General features: G+C 47.1%; 1 protein-coding gene across 1 annotated transcript in view; it reads right to left on the minus strand.

The window, feature by feature from the left end:
- The window catches only part of HPD (4-hydroxyphenylpyruvate dioxygenase), a 164452-nt gene that overhangs the window by 87479 nt on the left and 56865 nt on the right, over nucleotides 1–20108 (minus strand). The window contains exons 4-5 of the mRNA XM_069619590.1: nucleotides 4056–4160; nucleotides 624–666 (exon numbers count right to left, since the gene is read on the minus strand). Coding sequence (XP_069475691.1) covers nucleotides 624–666; nucleotides 4056–4160 — 148 coding nt within the window. The remainder of the gene's footprint in view (nucleotides 1–623; nucleotides 667–4055; nucleotides 4161–20108) is intronic.

A 20108-nucleotide genomic window follows, 5' to 3' on the forward strand; every position in this document is an offset into this window, starting at 1 on the left:
TATTCCCCATCTAGACCTCTGCGCTCCTCTGGCACCAACTCCTTGTGTGTAAAGCGGTTCGCTAAACAGAGGGGAGGAGGTCCGTCGCTTTCTTCGGCTGGTTCCCTTCTCTGGAACAGCCTCCCTCTCCCTCTTCATCTTGAGCAGGACTTTCTTCAATTCCGGAAGATCCTCAAGACCTTCCTCTTTACCTCGTCCTTCCCTCCCTCTCTCCTCTGCTAATCTCACAGTTGCTTGGTTGGTGTTCAGGGCCCTTATGCATGCCTGGGGCCCTGACCTCCCACACCGAGTCCCTCCCAGCTTCTGTCTATCACCCATGAGCACGCCAACACCTATCCCATTCCCCCTCCCTTCAGCACTTGCACATTCCGAACACTAGGTTTGTCCCCTCATTGTATTTAATATTTTGTATGTATTTTAATTGTTTCTCATCCCTTGTCCCCTCCCTGTTGCCCTGTGGGTGCTTCGAAACAGTATTTACTTCATGTATAAGCGCCTAACAAGCGATCAATAAATACATAAATAAATATAACCAGTGGGCCATACCAACCGTGGTCCATGCCAGACATGATCATATAGACTATGGTTGGAAAATGGCCGATGGCCATGGCTTGATGTTTTACCTTTGTTTCCAGGGTTCAAAGGAGACACAAAAGCGAAAATTATCTGAAAGATGAAAACAAAATATGCACGTTTACAATTTTATATTTATTTAACTAAAACCTTCTCATATAATATGATGTTTTTGCAGAGCCCAGAGACAATGAAGCATCAGCAAAATCTCCTTCTATGTTTCCTGCAGTAGGACTCTGAGTCAGGCCTTGGGCCGGTTTTCTGAACATATGGCCAAAGATGATAGGAAAATTAATTTTTTGGATGGTTGCCACATTTTAAGAATTAATAAACACCACAAAAGTTGCAGAAGAACAAACGACCAATCAGAAGACAGATAAAAGAACAATCATCCTGCAGAAACAGGTTCCACCTAATAATCTTCTGTGACGGGGTGCAGGACCCTATAACTTACCGTGATTTGGCTTCAGTCCTACGGGCCGTGCAGAATCCTGATTCACTGTCTGTGGGTGGGGATAACGACAATGGGCTAGTTCCAAAACAAGTTGTGTGGGTGGGAAAAAAACCTCATTGACTGATTTTGGAGGAAGCTAATCCCAAATCAACCAGCTCTGGATGAGCTCAATCCGAAATCCATGACAATGGGAGGGACTCATTGGGCTTCATTACGAGACTGGCGGTAGCCGTTCCTGTAATACAGGCACAGCCGCTGCCGGTATTGTATTTTTTCTGGTGCCCAGAAATGAGCAATTACCGGGTCATTATGGCCTTGGGAGGGACTCATTGGGCCTCATTACGAGACTGGCGGTAGCCGTTCCTGTAATACAGGCGCAGCCGCTGCCGGTATTGTATTTTTTCTGGTGCCCGGAAATGAGCAATTACCGGGTCATTATGGCCTTGACGGACCCGGTATTTGCCCATTCCTGGGTGCCGGGAAAAATTCTTCCCCATTCCCATTTGGGCTCAATGGGAATGGGGAAGTCAGATGCACTGACAACGTTATGAACGGTGCCGGTGCATCTGACATGCTGTGGTCGCGGGTGCCGCTCTGCCCGCCAGGTCCGACCTGGCAGGCAGAAAGGCACCCGCAAGCACAACTCGTAGTTTGCCGGTCCAGGAACTACGGTACAGGCAAGCTTACCGGTACCATAGTTCCCGGACCGACAAACTTGTAATGAGGCCATTGTCTAGTAGCCAGCATTGGCAGGGCTAAATTGTGAATCATGGCCTTTGGGAGAAGACCTATTGCCCAGTAAGTGTCTATGAGCAGGCCAGATCATACATAGTTCTTGGACTTCAGGAGAAGGCGTCATCTCCTGTAAAGGACTTTCAATGCATCCACATTCTCAGCCACTGACTGTGAGAGATGCCAGTTCCCCAATAATTGACTGTGGCCAGGGCTAAGCAATTAATCACTGCATTTCCCCAATCACCAGGGAAGAAAGTGGGCTGGTGCAAGACGGAGCTGCTCTCTGGCCAAATGTGTCTTGCCGAAGCGCGGTTCTGGGTTTGAATCTTAAACCACTATCAACGAATATAAAACGGAATCATTGGGCCTCATTACAACTCTGGCAGTAGATGTGCCATTAAAAACGGCATGGCTGCCCCCTGAGTTGCAATTTTTCCAGCACCCGTGAATGGGCAAGAACCGGGTCATGGCGAGCTGGGTAATTTCCCACTTGCGGGTGCCAGTAACATGGGACTCCCCATCCCCATTCGGCCCCATAGGGCTGACTGGGAATGGGGACGTCGGATGCACCGGCACATGCAGAGTTGTGCCGGTGCATCCGGCGTGCTGTGCTCGCGGGTGCCGGTCAGCCTGGCAGGAAAAACCTTGCGGCAAGCACAGCCCGTAGTACAGCGGTCCGGGAACTACGGTACCGGCATGCTTACCGGTACCGTAGTTCCCAGACTACCATGCTCGTAATGAGGCCCATTGACTTGAAAAGGGTCAGTTCATCAGTAATGGAGTAAGGATAGGACCAAAGGCTGAATGGCTGACTTTGGGAGGGGGTAATTCCTCACTAGCTGACTGTGAGCAGGACTTACTTCTCAATCATTGACTTCGGATGGTGTCAGAGCTTAAGTGGGTGGGTGGGACTAAAGGCTGAATCGCTGACTTTGGGAGGAGCTAATTAAAAAATAGCTGACCGTGAGCAGGACTTTCTCATTGACCAACGGAAGGTGTAAATTCCACGATAACAGCATGAGGGTGGGTTTAAAGGCCGAATCACTGACTTTGGGGGCAGGTTCATTCCTCAAAAGCTGAATTTGAATGAGCATAAACCTGAATGATTGGTTTTTGAGAGGTGTTAATTCCTCAGTGCCCGAGTGTGGATGGGGCTAAATGTTGAACCGCTGACTTTGGGAAGGGCAAATTCCTCTCTAGATGACTGTGAACAGGACGTACTCCTTAATCATTGCCCTTGGGAGGTGATTAGGACCTGCTCCTCAAGGACTGACTTTGGGTGGTGCTCAGCCCTACAGATAAGTGGCTCCCAAGTAGGCCTTTAGGGGCGTGGCCTGAATGGGAGACAGAGGAGTGCGCGGCTTGTGTGCTGGAGTGCAGCAGATAAGTGGGTAGGGTGGTGGCTGCAGGGGGCAGAGGTGTGTGCCACCCAGTGACTGGCAGGTGCGGAGGGGTCTGGAGTGGGGCAGTTACAAAAGTCCAACTCTGCAGAATCCTGCCTTTTGGTCCGGAAACTGGAAGGTTGGCCTATTGTTACCGGCCTTTGCACATAGATTGGTTAAAACTTGCTGCCGTAGTTACGTTCATACCCCTTCTTTCCACTCTGGGTGAGCTTTCTGGGGTCACAGGACTGCCAGTTTCCTGGGAGAGTGCCTGGGAGCAGTTCTCCACCTGTGTCCTGGGTCTGTGGTGGTGTTTGGCCTTTTCCGCCACGAGCATGGCTTCGAGAGTCAGGAGCATGATTGAACTGGGCTGGTTGGCCACCCTGTGTAGTTAGGTGGTCATGATGCACTGGATATAGCAGGGGCAATTCGCAACAATGCTGCTTGCTCTGGTGGCTGTGTACAGCGTGGAGCACCGGACACCAGAGTGGACCCTGGGCATGGGAGAAGGACAGCAGACCTGTTCCAGTAGAGCTGTCCCAGTAGAGCGGCTGCCGTGCGACCCCAGACTCTTCTGCGTTAGAGCAGTCAAGAGGTAAGTACGCAGCCATGCGTGGCTACTGCATACTAGGAAAATACAATGTGGAGCAGTAATTAGATCAATTAAGCCAGCCTTCATTGTATCTCAACTGCTTATCCCTGGAATAAAACAGATGAAGTATTATTGACAAGGCCAGCAAGTAAGTCATGACGGTCAGGCCTAGAAGATACGTGGGCTGGTTGGTGCGAGTCTGGCAAATGGTTGCCTCTATAAATGGACTGACACTGACCAATGAAATGAGTACTTTGAGAAACGCATAACAATGTGTGTAAGTCTGCAGATACAAAAACCATGCTGCCGGAGTCCTTACCTTATCCTGCTTCACGACGTGAGACACCACCTCCCTGCATCCCGTCTCCAGGCCTTTATAGGCAAACGGTTCGAATCCCATCTTACTGCAGTAAAACGAAGCGGCCTTCAAATCAAGAATTCGTGTTGTGAGTACAAGAAAAAGGTGTCATTTAAAATCAACATCCATACAATTTGGCCAAAGGAAGGCAATTGAAGCCATGCTGAGCACGAAACGATTGTACGTATATGCTACTCTATATGTTGTACCTTTTATTGGGCCAACAAAATACATAGGGGGCACTCTAGCACCTATGACTGCACACGTCTCTGCAGAAGACCACAAGCATGGAATGAGCGTGTGTTCCTGAAAGAGGATGGCCATTGTCCTCTCTGTGCTGTTGGGTCAGTAAAAGTTAACAAGTTGTACTCTGCGTATAGCACACCCTGTAGAATATCAAGAAATTGGGCCTCCTTACGGGTGAGCCAGACTGATAAAACAGCTGGCACTTATTACCAGCTCTGGCATTGTTACTGGACCCGCTCACTCTGAGTCTGCTGGTAGGGGCAGTGAACTACTAGCAGGCCTGACCTACCGGCAGAGAAATGACTGAATCACCAGCACTGTTAGCAACCAGTAGTACAGGCGGGTTACTGGCAAACTCTTAATGAGACCCATTGCCTCCTACACATTCCTAAACCTACAAAATGCAACGGCAGCCCTCAAAAGCAATAGCCTTTTTTCACTGCTGCAAACGTACAGTATGAATACTGAAGAGTCACACATGGATGTCACTTGGGGGGTGGGGAGGCTAGGGGAGCCAGCTGCTACCCAAGGCAATCTCCTTGATTCCCCAGCACTGCCTCTTAGACCCCTGGTCTACTGGCTTTCATCCTTTCATGTCATAGAGTAACATATTGATCAGTGAAACAACATGGTTAGCCTAAAATAAAAACACTTTGCTTTCAGCCCTCAAGTGTGTTCGGACCCCTTCACCTTTACAAAGTTATGATGACTGCTTGTAAAGTGAGAGCCACCACCACTAGTCATTCCTGAAGGGGTACAAAGGTTGTCCATTGACATAAGGAAACTAAAGGTTTTCAACAAAATCACTTGCCAAGGCATCTTTAGAATTATTCTTGTGTAAGGAAGAGAGAAAGAGAGTGTGTGTGTGTGTGTGTGTGTGTGTCTGTGTGTGTGTGTGTGTGTGTGTGTGTGCGTGTGCATGCGCGCATGCACACGTCTCTGTGTTTTTATTTTGTTTAAGCATGAATGTTCATGAGCTATATGTGACACTACAATGTAAACTGTGCAGGCACGTTTCTCTACATAATTGTGTATATTTAGGAAATTTCATTTTTCATGCACGAAACAGAAAGGGATGGAGATAGCTAAGGCAATTTAATGCTTGCCACTAGTATCTGTGTTTCTCCTGCATCCCATCACAATAGATCATACTTATTTTACTGAACCTGATTCCATAACGTCTTTGTTTATAATTTCAGATTGATTTGGAATGTGGTTGAAAGTCTTCTTTCATGGTTTGGTGCTGCACATATTCGCTTTAAACAAAGAAATATGGCTCTGCTCATGAAAGATCACAATGCAACAATCTTAATATGTTGGTGTAAAATGAAAAATGAGATGGAAGATGTTGTCTACTGAATAGATTGGAGACAATGAAGTAGGTCACCAGGACACAAATCATGGTTTGTCCACTTGACCAGCATGTGTGATCCGGAGCAAATCATTTTACCTCATAGGACTTCATTTTCTTTCTCAAATTGATTTGACGTTGAAGTGATTCAATTCAGTTTGCAAAATAAAATGGTGATTGAGGTTACACTTGGCATATTCTCACAGCACTCGGACCCTTTCTCAAGAAAGGGGCCATTCCTATAGCCCACAGAGTCTGTGGAGTCCCCATAGGAACAAAAGAAGCACTCAAGAAAGAACTAATGCGCTTATGTGAGCAGGACATTATACAACCCATTGAGAGCTCAGAATGGCTTGCTCCCATAGTGCTTGTGAAGAAACCGGATAACTCCATAAGAATGTGCGTTGACCTGAGAGACTTAAACAAAAACATATGGATTGACAGGCACCCCCTCCCAAACATATCTGAGCTGTTAACGACCATGAAGCCAGCGAAGTACTTCAGTACCCTAGATCTTTCATCTGCATATCACCAAATAGACCTGGAAGAGGGTTCCAGAAGCCTCACCTCATTTGTAACTCCTCCAGGAGCATTCAGATTTAAGAGGATGCCTTTTGGTCTCGCATCTGCCGCTGCTGTGTTCCAAAGACTAATGTCACACCTGTTTGGGGGTTTGGGAGGAGTACATTGTTTCCAAGACGATATCCTCATATCGGCTGTATCAGAACAAGAACACGATGCAATACTTACCAGCGTATTAAGAGTGATTGAGAAAAGTGGCCTCACCTTAAAATTAGAAAAATGCAACATCAAATGCAACAAAGTGTCCTACCTTGGCCACTCCAATGGCATCAGTCCCAAGAAAGAACTAATAGATAACATCCTAAGCATTGCTGAACCGATAAACAAAGACCAATTGAGAAGCTTTCTTGGAATGACCGAGTACTATTCAAAATGTGTAGGTAACTATGCTGACAAGACCAAGAACATGAGGAGTATCATGAAGAAGATGAACAGGTTCGACTGGTCCGAAAAATGCAAAACAGAATTTGAGGAAATAAAACACAACATCAATCAAGCACCCGCCTTAGGTATGTTTGACTGCAAGGCAAAAACAATCATATCGGTGGATGCTAGTAAGATCGGTCTAGGTGGGGTCCAGGAGCAAATCCATAGCAAGGGCAAAGTAACGATTGCCTTTGCATCCAGGGTACTAAAAGGAGCAGAATTAAATTATTCCATGATTGAGAGAGAGGCACTGGGAGTAAGATGGATCCTGCAGCATTTTGGGAATCTAATTTGGGGTTTACCCATTACACTCAGAACAGACCACAAACCACTTGTACACATTCTTCAGTCAAAGACACCGCATCTCATATCCCCGAGAATAAGACGGTGGATCCTCGATATTATGCAATACAACATCAACATATGTTACACTCCAGGGACACAAAATCGAGTGGCTGACTGCTTCTCCAGGCTATCGACCAATCAGGACATTGAACCTGAAGATCCAGACCAAGACATAATAGCAACCATAAATCCAGCCATTCCCATCGATGAGTGGAAAAGCAAAACAAACAGTGATCCTGAGCAAAGAGAAATTAGGAAAGCAATAGCAGACGATTGGACAACGCCATCCCAAAGTCTTACAGACTTCATTCCCATCAGGCAAGAAATATACACGGACAATGAACACATCTACAGAGGTGACCGATTAATCCCACCGATACAGCTCAGAAAAAAGTAGCTAGATCTGGCACATGAAGGGCACCTTGCGAGAAGTCTGACCAAGAACCGATTAAGGTGCAACTATTGGTGGCCGAACATGTGGAGGGAAGCGGAGGAGTTAGTCAAAAACTGCTCCGCCTGTTCCTCAAGCGACAAGTCCAAAACCACAAGGAAAACACCATTACAGCCAATTGAAAGCCCAAAGAATGTACGGTCTAAAGTGGCCATAGACATCATGGGGCCATTTGAAAATCTAGAAGCGGTCAAAATCTATATTATAGTCTTAGTAGACTATACATCTAAATGACCAGAGTGGGGTGTACCAGAGACAAACGTAACCACAAAGAAAATCACTGAATTCCTAACGGACATATTCAATAGGGAAGGTGATCCCAAAGAACTAGTCTCAGACAATGGGTCACAGTTCCTGTCACTAGAATTCCAGGAGTTCCTCAAAGACAAAGCTATCCATCACAGCACCACCTCCTTGTACCATCCAATCTCCAATGGCCTTGTAGAGAGAATGAACAGGCTAGTGAAAAGTGTGATTCAATTAGCCATCGTCAACACACTTCCGTGGAAGGAGACACTCAAGAAGGCCTTATGTGCATACAGGACAACTCCACACTCCACCACCAGTGTTGAACCATTCACAATGATGAGAGGCAGAGTTGCCTGCAATCGACTGAGACCAGCCTGGATCTTTATGGACAATGGAGAGGTGAGATTGGACATGGATCACATTCAGGAACGTGTGGGAGAAAAACAGAGCAAATACAAAACATACTACGACTCAAAAAACAAAGTAAGAAAGATGGTAATTCAAGAAGGAGATTTGGTATGTGTTAAAGAACCCAAGAAGATCCTCAAGGGAGAATCCCGCTTTAGATCCCCGCTAAGGGTAATGAGATGCTTTGGCAAATCTGTACTGTTGGAGGATGGAAAGAAGTGGTCCGGCGATGACCTAGTGAAAATAGAGAGAGACCACAAAAAGCCCAGTACAAGTAAGGACATACTAACGAGAGAGGTTATCCAGCCAGAAGACACACATCAACAAGACTGTGATGAGTACAGTGACGTGACCTCTGAACCTACAGTCAGCCTCTCTAAGAGAAACCGGAGAATCATCCGAAATTATAACGATGACTACGTTTATTACTGATGCACTAAGCACTGCAGTCTACTGCCAAGAGGAAACCTCCGATGAGGAAATCTTACAGTTATATTTCCGATGAGAAAGTGTTACAGTTATATTTCATTGTCCTCCTTTCCCTTTTCTCCCCTTCCTTCCTTCCCTTTCTTTCTTCCTTGTAAGGGAGATGTTATAATATGTACACACTGACCTTACGTCAGTGTGGAATGTTTGGAGTTGAACGCTCTCACACAGAGTGTTCAACTAATTTTCCATCATAGCAGCCCACCCACCGGGGGCCTTTCATTAAAGCTTATACAAAGCTTACTTGGGTCGTCTCCTCATTACTTCACATAGGAGACTTAACCTGGCATAAAATGGCATTCCATGGGTATATGAGGTTGTCCTCATCATATTATAGCCATGTCTGGCATGTGAGACCGTATTTACCTATGCCAGGCTATACCTGGCATGTGAGGCTTTAACAGATATAAGATGGCAGGGTTTAAAGCATCGTATACCCTCTTTGCCTGTATGCATGAGGGAATGGGGTCACTGATAGAACGTTGAGTGAGTGGTTGGAATGTGTACTTACAACAGCTGGCTCCACTCCAGGCAGTTGGCGAATGTAAGCCTCAGTGGAGGGTGCCAGTGGATGCCCTGCGGAGCTCTGCCCCGATCCGAACTCCTATCCTTGTTACATATTAATAAAAGGAATTTGTACCAACCTACATGATGTCTGGAAGATTCAACACTATTACACTTTTACTATGGTTCAATAGCCTTTTGTCTGCTTACGTTATTGTATTAATCATACACTAATAGAGCCTCATTTTGTACAAAACGTAAATTGCATGCAGGGGACCATCAACGTTAGCACTTACGCACTGTGGCGTCCACTGCATTTAATTCTGAAAGATCAGGAGGTGGAGCGGAGAAGGAAGAGTAAAAGTCAGGCAAGCTTGCTTTTGCTCTTTTCATTTTCCCCTCCATATCATGAAAAAGTATGCGCTGCCTGCAAATGCTCTTTCCAGGAAGCGTTTACTAATCGATTCCTATGGAATCCATCTGATTTTAAGCAGGTGCAAAACCCAGGGGGATTCCATATGAATCCGTTCATTTCACAACTACCGGACAATCTTATGCAGGCGCAAAACATAGTCCTCGTACAAGACGGAGGAGGTGAGCATGGCAGAGATCTTATCTGCCCTCCTTGCCCACCCTCCGCCTCGGGTCAGTATCAAAATAGGGCAGAGCGAGAAATAGAGCTGTCTACGCATCAAGCCTTGCATTTACATCTGTATTTTATTTTTTTAATTATTTTGTTAACGGTTTAAATATAAACCTTACACACAAACAATTCATTCACTTAAACAATCATAAATCCAACATTTATAAGAGCATCACTAAAACTAAACATAAACAATTCCAAAATAAATAGTCAATGCATACATAATCACTTAAAAACCATCCAATCCATGGTTTAGATAGCACCTATAAGGACATAGCTAGGGAGAACGACAAGATAGCAAAGGCTTTCGCTAATTATTACTGGGGGCTACATGGGGAGGCATCATCCGGGAATAGGGCAAAGATCTTGCAATACATGGATGGGACAACTTTGCCCCAGCTGAGTCAGAAGCAGAGAGAACGGCTAGAGCTCGATCCCACCATACAGGAGATCCAAGTGGCCATGTTGCAGCTACAGGGTGGCAAATCACCAGGCAGAACGGATTCCCTGCACAGTTCTGAGGCTAGCGGGGCAGGGGCTGGCGGAGGAAATGAGGGCAATGTTTTTGGAAAGCCCGGAAGAGGGCACGTTGCCGGCAGACCTCTGTCAAGCCATGGTAGCTGTGAAACATAAGAAGGGGAGACCCGCTGATCATTGTGGCGCATACCGACCAATATCGCTGATTAACGGGGAAGCGAAGAACCTCGCAAAAGCCCTAGCAAATAAATTGTTGCCACTAATGGGCAAATTGATCAGTGCGGGCTCGTACCGCGCTGGCCGACCAGAATGAATATCCGACGCATGTATAATTAGCTGGATGCGATTTCCTCCCTAAGGGGCCCACATGCGGTCATGGCAATAGATGCTGAGAACACATTTGGTTCAGTGGGCGGTTGTACTTATGGGTGGTAATGGATAAATTTGGATTTGATCCCAGATTCGTTGGATGGGTTAAACTGTTATATAATGACCCAGAGGTGAAAGTAAAGGTCAATGGCTGGATCTCTGACAGCTTTTCAATCCAGCGAGGGACAAGACAGGCTGTCCACTCTCACCATTGCCTTTCTTGTCGGCCATGTAGCCCCTGGTGGCGTGAGTTCAATCAGATCCCAAGATACAGGGGCTCAAGAAGCCGGGAGGGGGAAAGATCGCCTCTCACTATACGTGGACAAGGTCCTTATCTACTTAAAGGATCCCAAAAATACAGGGCCTCGAGTCATGGAGGTCTTTCGAGACTTCGGGTAGGTCAGTGGGCTTCGAATTAACTGGGAGAAGTCGATTCTAATGCCAGTTAATGGCGGAGATGCATCGATCCCAGAGAGATTTCCCTCATGGTAGAACGGGCTTCCTGTAAGTATTTGGGTATTTAGGTGTGAGTGGAGAGTGCACAGTTTTTTAAGAACAATCTGGAGCCGCTGCTAGATGGGCCGAGAAGCGATGCAAAAACAATGGGCAATGCTGTCCTTAGTTGGGAGAGCAAATTTGTTCAAGCTCCTTTACGTTCTTCAAAACGCTCCAGTTGGGGTTCTCCCAGGGTTTTCTGGGTCATTGAGGGGCTGCAGAGGGCGCTCATGTGGGGAGGGAGGACTCCAAGGATAGCAATGCCAACATTATCTAGGTCGGTATGGGATGTGGGCCCCAAATGTACATTATTACTAGGCCTTACAGCTACCGGTGATCAATGAATGGTTGTTCTGGTGGCGGGGCGGGTCCGTTTACAGAGCAGGAACTCGGCAGGATGGGTTCTGTCCCTCCCCTACAGGTGATTTATGGTGGTAGTGCAGAGCATAGGCTCTCGAGGCCAGGGACCAATGTATTGGACGCTAGGAGAACCGCCTTGAAGGCCATCGGTTGGGGAGGGGGGGTGGAGACTAAGGATGAATCTATATTTGGGCAATGCAGACTTGCTGAAAGTCCAGAAACTAGGTAACCAGCGGAAGTGGCAGTAGAGAGGCCTCACACAGTGAGCACATATTGGTGAACAAAACCAACTCATACCCTTTCAACAACTGCAGGGTAGCAACGGCTTGACAGAGAGGGACCAGTACATATACAAGCGTTTGCAACACACATGGGTGTAATTATAGGGGGGGCAGGGGGACAAGTCCCCCCCAACTTTTGCGGCATGCCTTTTTGTCCCCCCCCATCTTTTGGTGGGAGGGCCGCAGGGGCGCGGGGGCGCATTCATTGATCATGTAATTGGACAGCGCAAGCCTGGCTGAGGTGCCCACCCAGGCTCGCACTGTCTCATTACATAATGCCGGACTGAGCTTAGCTGCATGTATGTTTGTTGGAGGACTGGGCTTCAGGCTGACCCTATTGAGGGGTCACTTTTGGACAATCACATTTGGGGTCATGGGAGTATCCAGCATTGAAAGAGTGGGGGGTGAGGTGAGCCACAAAATGCAGTGTGTGTAATAGTCTGATTCACACACCCAAACTGCCCACCACTGCCACAATCTACTTTTTTGGTAATATTAGAGGCAGATGGCATTTTTACACATAAGAAAAACTGCAAGATCATTGCAGATGCAGCAAACTCATCTATTAGGGCTCTCTCCAGGCGCTCTGCGGCAAAATACATGCAAACCTCCTAATTTGCATATGGATTGCACCAACAGAAGTGACTTCACAAAAAAGGACATTGCAAGGAGCATCATCAGTCTTTGATACGTGGAGGCACCATGGTAGAGATTTTCGAATAAGTTGCCATAAGCAAGCCAAGTGGCAAATATGTTTGTGGTGCAAAATATCTAAAATGCACTATTGTTATAGTCATTAGGCTTTTTTATTATAAAATGATATATTAACATAAGTTTTGAAGTGAATCTGAATCACGTACAGAGCATCAGATAAGACACAATGGGCCTCATTATAAGTTTGGCGGTAGCCTTGGCGGTAAAACCGGCAGGCTGCTGCCAAACTTCTGGAAAATTCTGGCCCCCACAAATGGGCAATTACCGGGTCATTACGGCCCTGTCGGACCCAGTAATTTCCCATTCGTGGGCGCCAGAATGGAATGCTCCCCATTCCCACTTCAGCCCGATAGGGCTCAATGGGAATGGGGAAGTCGGATGCACCAGCACCATTCAGAGTGGTGCTGGTGCATCCGACATGCGCTGCTCGCGGGTGCCGGTACGGCCGCCTGGTCAGACCTTATAACTTATAATGAGGCCCAATGTGATTAAATTAATTGCTCAGGATCACACACTTTGGTTAAATGGTGAAACTGGGATGCGGACAATTTAAGCACCTGTGCACATCTTCCCAGGTTTAGTTGATATAGATATGTATTAGGGTTTTGCTTTACATTACATGTGCTTAAATAATTATTTATAGCAGTGCCTTGGAAGCAAACCATACTACATAATAAGCTAGCCTTTCATAGTAAACTAATTGTACACTATATACCTTGGCCCTCTTTACAACCCCGGCGCCATGGTTGGTGCCGGTGTTGTAACGGGTCCGCCATGGTTCAATGGGGAATTACAACCCCATTCCAAGGTTGGCTGGGCGGTAATTCCCCATTGAACCATGGCCCTTCCCCATTCCCATTCTCGCTCCAGGGCTCAATGGGACTGGGGAAGGCGCTAAGTACGGTACCGCAAATTGCGATACCGTACTTAGCACCAAGGTCCCTTTGCGGGTCCCTACTTTAACGGCTGGTCTAGACCAGCCGTTAAGGTCGGGTCCCGCAAAGGGACCTCGTAATCAGGCGTTAAGGGTTTAACGGCGCCAACACCTTTTACGGCGCCGTTAAACCCTTAACGCCAGGGTCGTAATGACCCCCATTGTCATAAACTATGTTGAGGAATGAGAGTATGGCTTTAGTTTTATTCTCCCCATCCTGCATGCAAAGTCACAATAGTATCATGCAGATTAACGTGAGCCTAACAAATCCCCCTTGGGTTTTAAAGCCATAGCCATTATTTCATAAAGCATGCAACATTATGCACCCTTCTCACTTCTGATGACTCCCTCCCATATACATTTCTAAAGGAACAAAAGTCCCAGCTAATAGTCACCCCGTCCTTCCCATCAGTGCCTAATGGCTCACAGTGTAATTCTCTGTTGACACAGAGAAACGTGTGGACCCTCTGCTTCCCGGAGCTCCATTGGACATTGTCCTGGAAGTCGGACACCTCTACCGTTCGGAAAGGGTAAGGTGTCCTGCTGCCAGGACAATAAGCGCGCTGAGCAGGAATTGCTCGGCACACATTGTCCTGCCAGTGGGACACCGTTGCCGTTGGGCACCCTCTTTGAGGTACTGAATGTGAGTGGCGTCCCACTGACAAATGTCCCGGTCTGGCCTCACCCTCGATACCCTAGTGCTTGGGGTCATTTGAACACAGGAAAATATACCTTCATTTTAATGAGTCAGAATGTTGCAAGTAATTAATGAAATCAGAATAATCAACCTAATATGCTGTTTTAAAATCTGGCAGGCATCCATTTTGTATTACGTCTATATGCTTGTTTGAGTCAGTGCCCTATGGCAATAATCAAACACCAGCTCCCTTCAGCCTGCTTGCAGGCCCTCTTTAGGTAGAGGAGGTGCAGGCTTTTTTACTGTTGTCAATGCAGTGAATTTTAAAGACCAACTATGGTGGTACAAATTTCAGAAGAATTGAATTTTAAAGATACGCCACCAGCCTTATGAAAGTTTAACAGAGCGTTGGTAATTTACTCTTGTGGTGTAGTAATTTAGTGTTATCCCTCAGAGCCACCTTCCGACATTCCACCACCCTGCCGCTTTCTTTCAGTTGTCATGTCCCCCACAACATTTTCAGCAAAGTTACTCCACTGGCAACACACAATGTCCCAGGAGGGGCGGGAGACATTGGACCTACCAGACAGGTCGCCTATAGAGGCTAACCTTATGGAACGGGAGATCAAGGAAAAAGTGATCACGCAATTGTATCAGAGGTTAAACAGCTTCACCTTCAAGCCCCTAGCGAAACTGACGGTGGCCTGGGGGAGGAAGACTAGACGGCAGTCTTGGGGTCACCAACGGAAGCAAGCTTCACAATAAGGCTATGCGTGATACAGTATAAGGTGCTGCACAGAGTTTACTATAGCAGGGACCGATTGCACCGGATGGGCCGGGTAGATGATCCCCTGTGTCTGAAGTGCAAGAGGGGTGTGGGAACCTTTCATCACTTGATCTGGGAGTGCCCCGTGTTAAAATCCTTCTGGGACAAGGTGAGAGGTAAAATGACCAGGATGGTGGGAGGGACGATTCTCGATTGCCCTAAGCTGTTCCTGCTACATGTGTAGTGAGACTCAGGCTTCAGCGCTAGGGACGAATCGCTACTCCGGGCAGCTTTGACGCTAGGCAAAAAGAGTGTATATAGAGACAGAGGGTGCCCCCAGAAGTTTGAGAAAATGTGGGCGACATGGTTGGCGACGGGTTAGGTTTTAGTGGGTGGCGATGCGGGAGGGTGTATAGAAGGGAGGAGATGACAGGAGGACATGAGATATCTTTTTGGGGAGGGGAGGGACGGGACACTTGATGATTATGACAGAGCAATGTTTGACCTGTGGTTGCAACGTTTTGTTTGTTCATATTTGCTGTTGTGAAGAAAATGAATTTGAATGTTTTGTTAAAAGAAAAGAGTGCTTAGGTGCTTCTTAAAGAAAGAAGTCAAATGGACTTGTATTTGTATTTCATCGTGGGCTTTTGAATACAATCTTTTAAACTCGATGCGTCAGGCGCAAAATTCTGAGAAGCAATGTCCCAGGGCGCACTCGTCTCACAAGGCTTCAACTAAACCCTGTTACACTTTGCTCCTCAACTAGTCAGAAGGCAACACATCTGAGCCCTGTTCTACTGAACTGCCTCTGGCATTAGTGGTGGGAGACTGCACAGGGCCTGAGAGGCATGGGCTGCGGGGGAGGGGGAAGTGGCGGGGGGACTTGGTGGGTCAGTGCCCCTATCTGGGGGATTCTCGCCAACCCCATCCTTAGTCTCTGACCTCCCCGTCTCAGATCAAGCGGTGCACAGGTGCCCTTGTGTTCTTCGCTGGCGCGACTGACAGCCTGCAAATCATTGGGAAACTTGGAAATGGTATTATGGAAAAACAGCTTTGAGAAGCCCTTACTGCAGCCCTATTGCCCTTACAATGCAGTGCTTAATTTGTAAAAGAAATAAGTGCCAGGGCCCAAATATTTTCTAGAACCCCTCCGACATATCGTGGCAGGCAGCTCCCTGCTCACTGTTGCCTCCGTCCACAGCGGCTCCCAACAGTGCCAGCATATGAGGAGTTAAAATTGCAACTTCCAGCAGCTCATTGGGAGTTTTCGATGCGCTACCCATGGCAGATGTGCAATTTATAGATACCAATCAACATAAAAGCTGCATCGAGCAGCAAGACCGAACATAAGGGCCCAACTGGAGCCATTGTATGTACAGGACCAATCCACTTCCCTACAAGAACCCCACAAGGGGGCATCGGACCGGAATACATAGCCTTGAGAAGGACCTACGGGTCGAAACACATGTCAGCTGACCACATGCCCCTGGGCCTGGTTGCGCTTTATAATAAACCAAATACAAATACAAATACATGGGGACTTAAGAACCCCGTCTGTACTTTATATAAAAATCTAAATAAACTAACCCTTTCACAAACTAGCACGTCAACGCACAAATCTGCATGGAAAATCAAAATTCTTTTTCCTTTGAACAAACAAAAGACAAGATATCCACGTTAATACCACCCTTTCTCTACATAAAATAACATAATTTACCACTTGTGTCTTGAACCGTAGGCGCTTCTTTAAACACATCAGCATCGATAAGATGTTGCTCTGATACTATAGTTGGCAAGTGGACTATGGTGATCATCTATCCACAGTGAGAGGAGTAAACATGGTTTCCTCCTATGGAGAACTGAAGAATAAATGCTGGAAAAGCCAGCACTGATTTCATGAATATACCAGCCAAGCACTGCCGCAAGAGCTTGTATATTTTGGCATTTGTGACAGGCACTCATCTTTGGAAGTGGCCTTCAGCGTGTCCCTGGCCTTGTTGCCCCTGTACTGGTGTTTCCGGACGGTGACTGTCATGTTATCATCCCACACTGCTGTGGTAGTTTTGGTGGTTGCTGCAATAGCGTAGCTGCACCAACGTCACGCAGGCCTACTGGAGCAGTGTGTGGGAATGGTCAGCATGAGCACCCAGCATTGTCATCTTCCCAGTCATTGTTAGCCATGAAAATGGACCGCCAGCACTGCCCTGCCCACATGGGTCATCAGGTTCAGAAATAGCGAGTCAGCCCAGGATGAAGGGACCGTGGGCAGTGCACCCTGTCATTGATGCTGTGCGGCTACGCATGACTGACAGTTGAAATAAAGTTTCTAAAAAACACCTCCTCATCAAACTGAAGTCTGAGACAATAAGTGTCGGGGCTCAGAAATAGGTGCCGGGGCTCAGCCCTGGCAAACGCCCCCACAAATTAAGCATTGGCCTTGTCTTTTTCCTTGCCTCACCAGCTGTCTCGCTTGTGCCTATCTGAGCCTCTTCATGCTTGCTGGAAGTCAGTGTGATCCTCCCAGAAATTGCTTGGAGTATTTTACCCCCCCCTCCCACCTGAACTATTGTCCCCTCTGAAGCCGCTGTCCGAATCATTCTGCCAATACTGAAATGTTTTGGCTAACATCATTCTGCCCAACCTTGATTTTCTATTTTATTCTGAAGAATTTTGCTTACATTGAAGTGGCCTAGTCTGGCCTGCTTTGTCCTTCCTGAAATGTTCCCGCTCTGTTATTCTTGAATGCTTTCAGCCCATTCTTCGACATTTGCTCTACTCTGAATTGCCTCTTTTACTCCGAATTGTTCTGCCCATCTTGTATTGCTTTATTTTGAACTGTCCTGCCCACCCTTGATCATTTTTGCTAAGCCAATGAACGCCCTGTCCGTTTCATATTGAGTGTCCATCATGAAAACTTAATGCACTCTTTTCTCAGGCTGGTTATGAAAGGCGCCTTCATTGTAATTTGTTCTTTATAACGCACTTAAAACCCCGAGGTTCCTAAACCCAGACCTCGGGATCGAACTTGTGTTGCTCTGCATCGTCTTGCTTCAAGGGCAAGTGCTTTGCCCTGAGCTATCCTCCCAAAACCTTGATGAAGGTATTTAATTTAAAGACCTTGATGAAAGTGTTTAAATAAAATCATTGATCGAAGGGATCGGAAACAGTCATGGAGGTGTTCCACTACTTTTATTTGTATCTGTTTACCATTCCTATACTTTTTACGCCTATATTCACCATTCTATACAGAGAAGTTGTCCATTCAGGTCCCAGTGCAAGTGTAAAGTTGCTATACGATCCTTAGTTATTAGTCACTTAGACTATTGAATTGCCCCGACCGCAACACCCCGACCGCAACACCTGGTCACATCTTGCACTATACGATCCTTAGTTATTAGTCACTTAGACTATTGCAATGCGCCGGCCGCAACACCTGGTCACGTTGCACTATACGATCCTTAGTTACTAGTCACTTAGACTATTGCAATGCCCCGGCCGCAACACCTGGTCACGTTGCTCTATACGATTCTTAGTTACTAGTCACTTAGACTAGTGCACTGCCCCGGCCGCAACACCTGGTCACGTTGCACTATAAGATCCTTAGTTACTAGTCACTTAGACTATTTCACTGCCCCGGCCGCAACACCTGGTCACGTTGCACTATACGATCCTTAGTTATTAGTCACTTAGACTATTGCACTATCCCGGCCGCAACACCTGATCACGTTGCACTATACGATCCTTAGTTGCTAGTCACTTAGACTATTGCAATGCCCCGGCCGCAACACCTGGTCACGTTGCGCTATACGATCCTTAGTTGCTAGTCACTTAGACTATTGCAATGCCCCGGCCGCAACACCTGGTCACGTTGCGCTATACGATCCTTAGTTGCTAGTCACTTAGACTATTGCAATGCCCCGGCCGCAACACCTGGTCACGTTGCGCTATACGATCCTTAGTTGCTAGTCACTTAGACCATTGCACTGCCCCGGCCGCAACACCTGGTCACGTTGCGCTATACGATCCTTAGTTGCTAGTCACTTAGACTATTGCAATGCCCCGGCCGCAACACCTGGTCACGTTGCGCTATACGATCCTTAGTTACTAGTCACTTAGACTATTAGACTGCCCCAGCCGCAACACCTGGTCACGTTGCACTATACGATCCTTAGTTACTAGTCACTTAGACTAATGCACTGCCCCGGCCGCAACACCTGGTCACGTTGCACTATACGATCCTTAGTTACTAGTCACTTAGACTAATGCACTGCCCCGGCCGCAACACCTGGTCACGTTGCACTATACGATCCTTAGTTATTAGTCACTTAGACTATTGCACTGCCCCGGCCGCAACACCTGGTCACGTTGCACTATACGATCCTTAGTTACTAGTCACTTAGACTATTGCACAGCCCTGGCCGCAACACCTGGTCACGTTGCACTATACGATCCTTAGTTACTAGTCACTTATACTATTGCGCTGCCCCGGCCGCAACACCTGGTCACGTTGCACTATACGATCCTTAGTTACTAGTCTCTTAGACAATTGCAATGCCCCGGCCGCAACACCTGGTCACATCTTGCACTACACGATCCTTAGTTACTAGTCACTTAGACTATTGCAATGTCCCGGCCGCAACACCTGGTCACGTTGCACTATACGATCCTTAGTTACTAGTCACTTAGACTATTGCATTGCCCCGGCCACAACACTGGGTCACATCTTGCACTATACGATCCTTAGTTACTAGTCACTTAGACTATTGCAATGCCCCGGCCGCAACACCTGGTTACGTTGCACTATACGATCCTTAGTTACTTGTCACTTAGACGATTGCATTGCCCCGGCCGCAACACCTGGTCACGTTGCACTATACGATCCTTAGTTATTAGTCACTTAGACTATTGCACTGCCCCGGCCGCAACACCTGGTCACGTTGCACTATACGATCCTTAGTTACTAGTCACTTAGACTATTGCAATGCCCCGGCCGCAACACCTGGTCACGTTGCACTATACGATCCTTAGTTACTAGTCACTTAGACGATTGCATTGCCCCGGCCGCAACACCTGGTCACGTTGCACTATACGATTATACGATCCTTAGTAACTAGTCACTTAGACTATTGCACTGCCCCGGCCGCAACACCTGGTCACGTTGCACTATACGATCCTTAGTTACTAGTCACTTAGACTATTGCAATGCCCCGGCCGCAACACCTGGTCACGTTGCACTATACGATCCTTAGTTACTAGTCACTTAGACTATTGCATTGCCCCGGCCGCAACA

This window comes from Ambystoma mexicanum, chromosome 10 (assembly GCF_040938575.1).
Source record: "Ambystoma mexicanum isolate Mex_15411 chromosome 10, UKY_AmexF1_1, whole genome shotgun sequence".
Classification (NCBI taxonomy): Eukaryota; Metazoa; Chordata; class Amphibia; order Caudata; family Ambystomatidae; genus Ambystoma; species Ambystoma mexicanum.